Source organism: Tachyglossus aculeatus, chromosome 1 (assembly GCF_015852505.1).
Source record: "Tachyglossus aculeatus isolate mTacAcu1 chromosome 1, mTacAcu1.pri, whole genome shotgun sequence".
Classification (NCBI taxonomy): Eukaryota; Metazoa; Chordata; class Mammalia; order Monotremata; family Tachyglossidae; genus Tachyglossus; species Tachyglossus aculeatus.
In genome coordinates, this window is record NC_052066.1 from 51,802,901 (window position 1) to 51,816,121 (window position 13,221).

Consider the following 13,221-nt stretch of genomic DNA (forward strand, 5'->3'; position numbering starts at 1 on the left):
GAATTAAGACTGTGAGCCCCACGGGGGACAACCTGATCACCTTGTAACCTCCCCAGCGCTTAGAACAGTGTATTGCACATAGTTAGCGCTTAATAAATGCCATTATTATTATTATAAAGATATAGTCAGTGAACGAAACTTTTTATCAGACCTAAGCATTTCACTTTAGAAAGTAACAAGGCAAGGAACCTGAGACTATTTGAAAACAAGTATATTCATAAATCTGAGAAATGTAGACGTGTTTGAAATTGGAACAGAATGCAACGGAAATAAACTTTTGGCTCACTGGATTTAAAAGTTGAAATCTAACAAAAAATTCTATAAAGTAGAAAAGAATACTCTTTCCAGCATGATAAAGACAAGCTGTTCCTCTGAAATCATAGAAAAAACTTGTTGAAACCTAACATTAAAACGTTCCTTCCAGCATTTTTCTCTTTTCTATTTATAAAGAAATATGGATATTTCTGGATTCTGTGGATCTCAGCAAAGCATATTATAAGAAGTAAATGACAATATAGAAACTTTCAATGAAGAGCTTTCAGTCAACCAGTGTCTTTATTTCAGTTGGGACTGTATTTCAGTCTTTATTGAATGTTTACTGCATATTTAGTGCTTAGGAGAATCAATTAGTTGTATTTATTGAGTGTTTTCTGTATGCAGAGCATTCATTCATTCAATCATATTTATTAAGTGCTTACTATGTGCAGAGCACTGTACTAAGCGCTTGGGAGAGTACAATAGATCAATATAACAGGGTTGGAAGATACATTCCCTGCCCACAGTGAGATTAACAATGCAGTAAGATTAATAGACATGATCTTTGCCCTCAGGGAGCTTACAGTTTAGCCAAGAAGGCAGACACTAAAATGAAGGAAGAAAAACAGAGGGTATGTATAAGAGTTAGAGCTTAAGTGATGAGCTTAGATATGTATTCATTCAATCATATTTATTGAGCGCTTACTGTGTGCAGAGCACTTTGCTAAGCACTTGGGAAGTACAAGTTGGTAACATATAGAGACGGTCCCTACCCAGTAGCAGGCTCAGTATGTAAATGCTGCAGAAGTTTGAGTATTTAATCATTTACGTGGTTCCAAAGTGCTGGTGATGGTTCAGATATCAGATGGGGAGAAGAGAAATCAATCAGGAAGATTTCCTGGAGCAGGTGTGATTTCTGGAGGGCTTTGAAGATGGGGAGGGCTGTGAGACTTTGTGAGACTTTGTCCAGTGCCAACTGTTCAGGGGAAAATGTAGCTTGCTACCGAGTTTGTAAATGTGAAATCATTCCATACTGTATTTATTAATTTTTCTCTTAAAAGGTTTAGCAGTTTTAATCTCGAACCTTCTAACCCTGTTTTGGTTCTGCCAGTTATTAGCCACGATGAAACAGGAGATCAGAACAAAAGAAGGGGTGATCAAGGAGAAGATCCAGTTTTTGGAAAGTGAGACGGGCAATAACGCCGAGTATGAAAAGAAAATTTCCATTGCTGACCGTCAGTCTTCTAGATTGAGAACAGAGTATCAAAATCAAGAGACCAATCGAAGTCAACTCCAGAATGAGGTACTATCAACTAAGATAGACTGTGGACTGTCCACAGCCTAGACTCTAAACTCATCCTCTAGACTGTAAGCTCGTTGTGGGCAGGGAATGTGTCTGCTATTGTGTTGTACTCTCCCAAGAGCTTAGTACAGTGCCCTGCAAACAGTAAAGTACTCAATAAGTATGATTGATTGATAAGAAATACTGTAACTAGAAGGAAATCACTGCAAGATTACTAGATTAAGCAAGACCTAAGTACTTCCCCCAAAATTTAGAATCCAGAGGTTAATATTTAAGAAGAAAGAAGAGAATTATCTTGATGCATCAAATTTTATTGTTTAACTTTTTGCTTATGATTACGGGTGTAGGAATAGTCTTCTGCCTCAAGGCACTGACCCAGCTGAAATATAAAAGCTCGACATTTTTTTCCTATCCAGTTTAACTACACCCTGGTTTAGGAAAATAAGAAATTTCTAGCAGAAGTATTATCCATTATCCATTTTCCTCTGCCATTTTCCCTTACTTCAGTTTTTATAATGTTATCACTTCTCTTGCTTATCCCCTGCTGTTTTCCTCTTCTCCTGCTATGTTCTTCAAATGGAAAGGGCCTGGGCTTGGGAGTCAGAGGTCATGGGTTCAAATTCCCGCTCTGCCAATCGTCAGCTGTGTGACTTTGGGCAAGTCACTTAACTTCTCTGTGCCTCAGTGACCTCATCTGTAAAATGGGGATGAAGACTGTGAGCCCCACGTGGGACAATCTGGTCACCTTGTATACTCCCCAGTGCTTAGAGCAGTGCTTTGCACATAGTAAGCGCTTAACAAATGCCATCATTATTATTATTGTGTGGTCTGCTGCCTCTACTCATTAACCTATCTACTTATTGAGCAGCAGGCTCAGGGTGGTGGCTGTTGGGATGGAGAGAAAGGAGCAGATCCAGGAAATATTGAGGGGGAGTGACCCGCAAGATTTAACATCCGACTGAATGAGAGTTGAAAGAGAGTGAAGAGTTTAGGAGAGTGAAGGAATTAATTTATCAGGGTGGTGGCTTCAGAAGCAGGAAGATGGTAGCGTTGTCAACTCTGATGAGAACATTAAGTGGTTGGTGGGTGAATGGATGTGGGAGAGAAGATGAATTCAGTTTTTGATGTTTGTCAATGACCTGGAAGCAAAAGGAAGCACTTACTGTAGAAGGTACCTAGTAAATATTCATTGATTAATTAATAGGCAGTCTGATATTGTGTGTTTTATCTGGTCAGTGCTGATGAGTTCTGTGGGGATTCAGATTTGTAAAAGATCCTAAATTAAACTTATTATTCCTCCTGTAGACTGTAAGACCCTGAGGGCAGTGTTCAAGTCTACCAACTCTTTAGTATTGTACTTTCCTAAGTGTTCAGTACAGTGCTCGGCACGCAGTAAGCGCTCAATAAATACCATTGATTGAGTATAGAGGAGGTTAGAGGTGAGAGGTAACAACACTTTCATTCATTCAATCGTATTTATTGAGCGCTTACTGTGTGCAAAGCACTGTACTAAGCGCTTGGGAAGTACAAGTTGGCAACATATAGAGACGGTCTCTACCCAACAGTGGGTGCACAGTCTAGAAGGGGGAGACAGACAACAAAACCAAACATATTAACAAAATAAAATAAATAGAATAAATGTGTACAAGTAAAATGAATAGAGCAATTAATCTGTACAAACATATATACAGGTGCTGTGGGGAGGGGAAGGAGGTAAGGCGGGGGGGATGGGGAGGGGGAGGAGGGGGAGAAGAAAGAGGGGGCTCAGTGTGGGAAGGCCTCCTGGAGGAGGTGAGCTCTCAGTAGGGCTTGGAAGGGAAGAAGAAAGCTAGCTTGGCGGATGTACGGAGGGAGGGCATTCCAGGCCAGGGGGAGGACGTGGGCCGGGGGTCGACGGCGGGACAGGCGAGAACGAGAAACAGCGTGACCTACTGGATATGGCACTGGTCTAGGAGTTAGAGGACCAGGGTTCTAATCCTGGTTCTGCCATTTGTCTGCTGTGTGACATTGGGGAAGTCACTTCACTTCTCTGGGTCTCAGTTACCTCATCTGTAACATGGGGATTAAGACTGTGAGCCCCCTGTGGGACAACCTGATTATCTTGTAACCTCCCCGGTGCTTAAAACAGTGCTTTGCACAGAGTAAGTGCTTAATAAATGCCATTATTATTATTAAGTCACTTTGCTTCTCTGGATCCCAGTTACCTCATCTGTAACATGGGGATTAAGACTTTGAGCCCTATGTGGGACATGGACTGGGTTCAACCTGGGTAATTTGTATCTATCCCAGAGCTTAGTACTGCGCCTGGCACATAGTAAGCGCTTAACAAATACCATTAAAAAAAAATGGATATGGGAGTCATCCGTGGAGAGGTGGAAGGCCTAAGAGGGAATGGGCTCTCTGAGGAATTGAAGGTTAAAGTGAGAAGAGAAAGGCCCTGAACAGATGGTCCTAAGGAACCTACAATTAGGGGATGAAGTGAGGAAGAGACCGAGAAAGAGCTCCCAGAGAGTTGAGGGGATTTTCATTTTTAATCTTTCATTATTCCTGCCGCCCTCTTCTTTTCTGATTTTGACCACCTCACAAACTCTCCCTCTCCTTCTCCAATTCTTCCTGATTTCCCTAAGCTTCTGCTCCTGTTCTGTTTTGAAGTTAATGGCACGTATCACATTTGACATATATTCATTCAATCGTATTTATTGAGCGCTTACTGTGTGCAGAGCACTGTACTAAGCGCTTGGGAAGTACAAGTTGGCAACATATAGAAACGGTCCCTACCCAACAGCGGGCTCACAGTCTTACAGTCTAGACATATATCTGTACTAAGTGCTTGGGAGAGCACAGCACAACAGAATTTGCAGACAGTTTCCCAGCCCATAGTGAGGTTACAGTCTATAGGGGATGTTCCTCCATGAACTGGCACTTTTGCAGCTCAAATACTGGGCCTGGCGGTGGACCCAGTGTGGTATTTCTTACTTAAGGTCTTTTCTATCTATTTTCAGCTGGGCATGTTCTTATGTTCTTTAGTGCTGCATGGGGAGAATTCAGCTCACTTATTGTAAATGTAGCATCTTAATCCAATGCACTTTTTGTTAACTAACAATTAGCTGGAGTCCTTAAAAGCCACTGTGGATAGAACCTCCAGTGATTTAGAAAGCCTCAGGATGGAAGTGGCCAATCTAAAGAAAGAAATTAAGGAAAAAACCCACAGGTAAGACAATTGAATTTGATAAATCATTTTTAAGGGGGTTGTGGCATTCTATCGGAGAAGCAGTGTAGCTCATTGGAAAAGAGCACGGGCTTTGGAGTCATTCATTCATTCATTCAATTGTATTTATTGAGCGCTTACTGTGTGCAGAGCACTGTACTAAGAGCTAGGGAAGTACAAGTTGGAAACTTATAGAGACGGTCCTTACCCAACAGCGGGCTCACAGTCTAGAAGGGACAGACAACAAAAGAAAACATATTAACAAAATAAAATAAATAGAATAGCAAATATGTACAAGTAAAATAGAGTAATAAATCTGTACAAACATATATACAGGTGCTGTGGGGAGGGGAAGGAGGTAGGCTGGGGGGATGGGGAGAGGGAGAAAGGGGAGAGGAAGGGGGGGCTCAGTCTGGGAAGGCCTCCTGGAAGAGGTGAGCTCTCAGTAGGGCTTTGAAGGGAGGAAGAGAGCTAGCTTGGCAGATGTGCGGAGGGAGGGCATTCCAGGCCGAGGGGGGAGGACGTGGGACGTTGTAATGGGTCTTGCTTTCTAAGTAGGAGGGAGCATAGGTATTGAATCCCCATTTTGCCATTGAGGAAAATGAGGGACATAGAAATGACTTGCCCAAGGTCACACGGCAGGCAAGTGGCAGAGCTGGGATCAGAACCCAGGTTCATTCGCTCATTCAATTGTGTTTATTGAGTGCTTGAGCAGAGCACTGTGATAATAATAATGATGATGGCATTTACTAAGCGCTTACTATGTGCAAAGCACTGTTCTAAGTGCTGGGGAGGTTACAAGGTGATCAGGTTGTCCCACGGGGGCCTCACAGTCTTCATCCCCATTTTACAGATGAGGTCACTGAGGCCCAGAGAAGTGAAGTGACGTGCCCAAAGTCACCCAGCTGACAATTGGCAGAGCCGGGATTTGAATCCCTGACCCCTGACTCCAAACCCGTGATCTTTCTACTGAGCCACACTGGTTCTGTACAGTACACACTGTACTAAGCACTTGGAAAGTACAACTCAGCAACAAGCAGCAGGTCTTCTGGCCCCAGGCCCTGTCCTTTATCGACTAGGCCACGCTGCTTCCCGACGCTTCACTTGGTGCCCTGCACTGTACTGAGCTCTGGGAAGTACAGCATAAAGAAGCAGCACATTCCCTCCTCACAGGGAACACTTACAACTGAAAAGGTCTGAATAAATATCTGAGTACACATCTACCCATAATAATAATAATGATGGAATTTGGTAAGCACTTACTATGTGCAAAGCAGGGTTCTAAGCACTGACCCATGAGTTATAAATATTCTTATGGTATTTGTTAAGCACTCACTAGGTGCCCAATAAACACGATTTAATGACTGAATGGTGCAAAAAAATTCTATTTTTTATTTTGTTAATATGTTTTGTTTTGTTCTCTGTCTCCCCTTTCTAGACTGTGAGCCCACTGTTGGGTAGGGTCTGTATCTATATGTTGCCAACTTGTACTTCCCAAGTGCTTAGTACAGTGCTCTGCACCCAGTAAGTGCTCAATAAACACGATTTAATAATAATAATAATAGGTGTCAAGCGCTGTTCTAAGCGCTAGGATAGATACGAGTTAATCAGGTCAGACACTCTCTATACCACATGGGGCTCACAGATTAAGTAATAATAATAATAATAATAATGGTATTTGTTAAGCGCTTAGTATGTGCCAAGCACTGTTCTAAGTGCTGGGGTAGATACAAGCTAATCAGGTTGTCCCATGTGGGGCTCACAGTCTTAATCCCCATTTTACAGATGAGGTCACTGAGGCACAGAGAAGTGGCATGACTCAGTGGAAAGAGCCTGGGCTTTGGAGTCAGAGGTCATGGGTTCAAATCCTGGCTCCGCCAACTGTCAGCTTTGTGACTTTGGGCAAGTCACTTAACTTCTTGGTGCCTCAGTTCCCTCATCTGTAAAATGGGGATTAAGACTGTGAGCCCCACGTGGGACAACCTGATCACCTTGTAACCTCCCCAGCGCTTAGAACAGTGCTTTGCACAAAGTAAGTACTTAACAAATATCATTATTATTAGAATTATTATTAAGTGAAGTGACTTGCCCAAAGTCACACAGCTAAGTGGCAGAGCTGGGATTAGAACCCACAACCTCTGACTCCCAAGCCAGGGCTCTATCCACTAAGCCACGCTGTTTCAAGTGAGAGGGAGGAGGATTTAATCCTCATTTTCCAGATGAGGTAATGAAGCACTTAGTACAGTGCTCTGCACACAGCGCTCAACGAGTATGATTGAATGAATGAATGAGGCACAGAGAAGTGAAGCAACTCGCCCAAAGTCACACAGCAGACACGTGGCAGAGCCAGGATTAGCACCCTGGCCTCCGAGGTCTGTGTTCTTTCCACTAGGCCATTGACAGAGGTGAAAATAAATTCATAAATGCTAGAGGCATTTGAATAATCAATAATAATTATAGTATTTGTTAAGAGCTTACTATGTGCCAAACGCTGTTCTAAGTGTTGGGATAGATACAAGGCAATCAGGTTGTCCCACATGGGGCTCACAGTCTTAATCCCCATTTTACAGTTGAGGTGACCGAGGCAGAGAGAAGCGAAATGACTTGCCCAAGGTGACACAGCTGACAAGTGTTGTAGCCGGAATTAGAACCCATGACCTCTGACTCCCAAGCCCGCGCTCTTTCAACTGAGCCACGCTGCTTTGAAGAGGTGATATCAATCAGTAGCATTGATTGAGAAGCAGCTTGGCTTAGTGGAAAGATCCCAGGCTTTGGAGTCAGAGGTCATGGGTTCAAGTCCCGACTCTGCCAGTTGTCACCTGTGTGACCTTGGGCAAGTCACTTCACTTCCCTGGGCCTCAGTTCCCTCATCTGTAAAATGGGGATTAGGACTGTGAACCACCCACGGGACAACCCGATCACCTTGTAACCTCCCTAGCGCTTAGAACAGTGCTTTGCACAGAGTAAGCACTTAATAAAAGCCATTATTTTTATTATTATTATTATTATTGAGTGCTTACGGTGAGCAGAGCACCTTACGAAGCACTTGGGAGAGTACGAGGCAACAGAATTAGCAGGCACGTTCCCTGCCCATCACGAGTTTACAGTCAAGAGGATGACTCCGGGTGCTGGGAAATTAACCGGAGAGAGATCGAGTCAGAGGTCATGGGTTCAAATCCCGGCTGCACCACTTCTCAGCTGTGTGACTTTGGGCAAGTGACTTCTCTGTGCCTCAGTTACCTCATAGGTAAAATGGGGATTAAGACTGTGAGCCCCTCGTGGGACAACCTGATCACCTTGTAACCTCCCCAGGACTTAGAACAGGGCTTTGCATATAGTAAGCGCTTAGCAAATACCATCATTCTTATTATTATTATTATTACGCGCTGTACTGGACTCCCCAAATGGTTTCCATGATGGGAGCAAATTGATGGGATGTGTTTTGGGCTGTAGAGCGAGCCACAGCTACCATCCAGTTGCAGTGGCTACTCTTGGTCCATGATGTCAGCGTGGCCCAGTGGAAAGAGCGTGGGCTTTGGAGTCAGAGGTCATGAGTTCAAATCCCGGCTCCGCCAACTGTCAGCTGTGTGACTTTGGGCAAGTCACTTAACTTTTCTGTGCCTTAGTTACCTCATCTGTAAAATGGGAATTAAAACTGTGAGCCCCCCATGGGACAACCTGATCACCCTACAACCTCCCCAGCACTTAGAACAGTGCTTTGCACATCGTAAGCGCTTAACAAATACCATCATTGTTATTATTATGTCAGGGTTGTAGGCCTGTCTTACCGTTGAGATTCCTCTGCAGCCGGGCAGCGGCCAACCACAGAGACAGGAGCAGATGAAGGAAAATAAAAGAGGAAGTCGATCAGCAACACAGTCTAAGGAGTGTAACTTGGAACTTGGAAAATTGGAAAATGTGGCACTTGGAAAATGTGGCGAGGACTCTAAGAGAGCTGCTCTGAAGTGTGCACTGGTGTGCCAATCTTGTTGCTAAAGTCTGGCCTAGACCAGAGAAACATGAATAAAAATTTTGGCTCAGTTCCTGATTGTCTCTAGAAATACAGATGAATTTCCAGGTGTTACCCCACCACGCTGGACATTATTCAGAGATCCAGGACAGGGAAATAATTTGCAAATCATAATCAATCAATCGTATTTATTGAGCGCTTACTGCGTGCAGAGCACTGTACTGAGCGCTTGGGAAGTACAAGTTGGCAACATATAGAGACGGTCCCTACCCAACAGTGGGCTCACAGTCTAGAAGGGGGAGACAGAGAACAAAACCAAACATATTAACAAAATAAAATAAATAGAATAGATATGCACAAGTAAAATAAATAAATAGAATAATAAATATGTACAAACATATATACATATATGTTAGACTGTGAGCCCACTTTTAGACTGTGAGCCCACTGTTGGGTAGGGACTGTCTCTATGTGTTGCCAATTTGTACTTCCCAAGCGCTTAGTACAGTGCTCTGCACATAGTAAGCACTCAATAAATACGATTGATGATGATGATGATATACAGGTGCTGTGGGGAAGGGAAGGAGGTAAGGTGGGGGGGATGGAGAGGAATAATAAAATTGACCAGCTGTAACGGAGAAGAAAAGGTTTGTGGAAATGAACAAAGTAACCGTAATCATTAAACTGGTATGAGAAACCCTTTAATTCAAAGTCACTTAGGTGCCATATTTTACATGGAGACTTTATAATGGAGGAAAACACTAACTTTACCAACATGCCACAATTGTTGTTTCAGATTAAGTTTCACTAAAGAACAAAATCAGCAACTCACTGAAAAACTAAACAGTGTAACTGAAAGAACCCTCAGTTTAGAAGAGAAAGCTTCAAAGATGGAGGACATTCTAAAAGATGAGGAAAAAAATGTAAAGGTACTTGTTCAACTTTTCTTTCATTTTTTAGGAAAATATAGGTAAATGCCAGTGAATTTGAACCATGGGAACTCAAATGACTTAACACAGGTCATTTAGTTTGGGCAACAGGCAAGATTTCACGTAAACCTTTCGTGTCAGAGAATTCTCTTCTTAAAAAGATCCCCTGAAGGTCATCTTCTAGAGATGACCTGTGAAGGAGATTCTACCTGTGTATACCTGTATATATGTATATATGTTTGTACATGTTTATTACTTTATTTTACTTGTACATATCTATTCTATTTTATTTTGTTAGTATGTTTGGTTTTGTTCTCTGTCTCCCCCTTCTAGACTGTGAGCCCACTGTTGGGTAGGGACTGTCTCTATATGTTGCCAACTTGTACTTCCCAAGTGCTTAGTACAGTGCTCTGCACACAGTAAGCGCTCAATAAATACGATTGATTGATTGATTCTACAACAATTACTTCTTGAATTTGTCTCTTTGGGAAGAAATACTTCAATTATCTTGTTCATTTAATATGAAACAAACTGTAAGACATCAAATCACTTTGGGAGATTATGCTAGAAACAGTTTTATCCCATGAGAATTCATAGCTTTCAGGGAAGTTAGCCTACAGAGCAGACTGTTTTCCTAGAGAAAAGGGAATTGTTTTTTGGTCACTGACAGAAGACCTGTTATCTGTTAATTATTAATCTCAACAGCCAATCCCACTTCATATTCCAGGCTTTCCAGAGTGATCATTGAGGAACTTAGTCTGACTCAAATTGAGTACCTTTCCTAAATGGCAGGATCCTTTTCCTTCTAGCTTTGGAAATTGAGGAACACAAACTCATAGTGATTGGAGAATCAAATGCGGGGCCCAATAAGGGGAATCTAGTCATTTCAGACAAGATGTACTGAGTGAGGATTCCTGCCTGTGTAACACCTATGACCAGTATCTCTCTCTCTCTCCCCATGATGTCTGCATCAAGCTAGTGGTTACAGAGATTGAATTCAGTGCAAAATACTGTCCTTAAGGTCTTGGAAAAATATTTCAGAAGCAAATCACATGTTCCCTGCTTGCAAGGAGTTTACAGTCTAATGGAGGAGCCGGGCTGACAAAATGTAATTTTTTATTCATTCATTCATTCGTATTTATTGAGCATTTACTGTGTGCAGAGCCCTGTACTAAGTGCTTGGAAAGTACAATTCAACAATAAAGAGAGACAATCCCTGCCCACACTAGACTTACAGTCTAGAAGGGGGGAGACAGGCATCAAAACAAGTAAACAGGCATCAATATAAATGAATAGAATTATAGATATATACATATATACATAAGTACTGTGGGGTGGGGAGAGGGGGTAGAGCAAAGGGAGTGAGTCGAGGCGATGCAGAGGGGAGGGGGAGCTGTGGAAAAGGGGGGCTTAGTCTGGGAGGGCCTCTTGGAGGAGGTGAGCCTTCAGTAGGGCTTTGAAGGGAGTAAGAGTGATTGGCAGATTTGAGGAGGGAGGATGTTTCAGACCAGAGGTAGGACATGAGCAGCAGAGAAGCAGCGTGTCTCAGTGGAAAGAGCGCGGTTTGGGGAGTCAGAGGTCATGGGTTCGAATCCCGACTCTGCCACCTGTCAGCTGTGTGACCTTGGACAAGTCACTTAACTTCTCTGGGCCTCAGTTACCTCATCTGTCAAATGGGGATGAAGACTGTGCGCCCCACGTGGGACAACCTGATTACCTTGTATCTCCCCCAGCGCTTAGAACAGTGCTACGCACATAGTAAGCGCTTAACACATGCCATCATTATTATTATGAGCCAGGGGTCAATGGCGGAACGGGTGAGAATGAGGCACAGTGAGATGGTTAGCTCCAGGGGAGGGGAATGTGTGGGCTGGGATGTAGAAGAACAAGTACAAAATAGGTGGTAGTACAAATATGCCAGGATGAAATAGCTGATAAATAATTGAATTTTAAATTTATACATACACACACGTATATATATATATATATATATATATATATGCTGAGAATGGCATCAATTGCATAAGTCCTAAAGACAGCTTGTTTATTCAGTGCAATTTGAGGTATTGTGAATTATTTGGGGAAGGTTTCCTTTAGGATGTGGGATTTTCTACTTCCCAAGCGCTTAGTACAGTACTCTGCACACAGTAAAAGCTCAATAAATACGATTGAATGAATTTTGAAAGGGCTTTGAAAAAGGGGAGTGTTGTGGTCTGAAGGATTTGAGGTATGGTGGGAGTTCCACGAGGGAGGAGTTGGAGGCAAGAGAATCTAGCGTGAGGTGCAGTTAGAAGGTAAGCTTGGGATGAGTGAAAACTTTGGGCTGGGGAGTAGTTCTAAATTATTTATAATATAGAGAGAGCTCGTAGGGGGCCTGGAAGCATTTTCATTTGATATGACGGGTGATTTAATCAGTCATATTTGAGCGCTTAGTATGTGCACAGCATTGTGCTAAGTGCTTGGGAGGGTATAATTCAACAAAATTAGCAGACACATTCCTTGAACAATAAAAACATAAACATAAAAGGACAAGGACAAGAACAAATATACTAATTATTATTATTATTATTATGGCATTTATTAAGTGCTTACTATGTGCAAAGCACTTTTCTAAGCTCTGGGTAGGTTACAAGGTGATGAGGTTGTCCCATGGGGGGCTCACAGTCTTCATCCTCATTTTACAAATGAGGGAACTGAGGCCCAGAGAAGTGACCTCTCCCCCTCGTCCCCCTCTCCATCCCCCCATCTTGCCTCCTTCCCTTCCCCACAGCACCTGTATATATGTATATATGTTTGTACATATTTATTACTCTATTTTACTTGTACATATCTATTCTATTTATTATATTTTGTTAATATGTTTGGTTTTGTTCTCTGTCTACCCCTTCTAGACTGTGAGCCCACTGTTGGGTAGGGATTGTCTCTATATGTTGCCAACTTGTACTTCCCAAGCGCTTAGTACAGTGCTCTGCACACAGTAAGCGCTCAATAAATACGATTGATTGATTGATTGATTGAAGTGACTTGCCCAAAGTCACACAACTAAGTGGCTGAGCCGGGATTTGAACCCATGACCTCCGACTCCAAAGCCCGGGCTCTTTCCACTGGGCCACGCTACTTCTTTAATTCTCTATATTAGTTCCAGAGCACTGTGGGTATAGGAACAGTTTCCTGCTCCTCACCTGTTCAAAGTTTGGAAAGTCCCAAGTTTGGAAGGCCTCATTCACCATTGGAGGCTTTGGAAAGATGTGAGTGGAATGATGTTCAGGAAGATGTTCTACAAAGCAATGCTTATGATAACTTTTAGTAAGGAGAGGTTGGAAGCAGAAAGACCACTGAGGAAGTTGATACAGATATCTATCCATGACATGCCAAAAACTCGACTCGGGTGCGTAGTTATTTTGGTGGAGAGGAAGGCGTGGGTCCGGGAAATGTTGTCGACGAGGAAACGGTAAGATATGATGGCAGTTGATTGATTGTGAACGACAGTATAAGTTTGAGAATGGCATGAAGGTAGTGGACTTCTGGACTTCAAGGAGTATGGTGGTATAATCAA

The 13,221-nt window shown here is 42.7% G+C and overlaps 1 protein-coding gene across 1 annotated transcript in view; it reads left to right on the plus strand.

Annotated features, from left to right (window-relative positions):
* CCDC39 (coiled-coil domain containing 39) overlaps positions 1–13,221 on the plus strand; it is a 73,837-nt gene that overhangs the window by 18,974 nt on the left and 41,642 nt on the right. Inside the window, exons 7-9 of the mRNA XM_038747185.1 lie at positions 1,367–1,558; positions 4,666–4,769; positions 9,533–9,665. Coding sequence (XP_038603113.1) covers positions 1,367–1,558; positions 4,666–4,769; positions 9,533–9,665 — 429 coding nt within the window. The remainder of the gene's footprint in view (positions 1–1,366; positions 1,559–4,665; positions 4,770–9,532; positions 9,666–13,221) is intronic.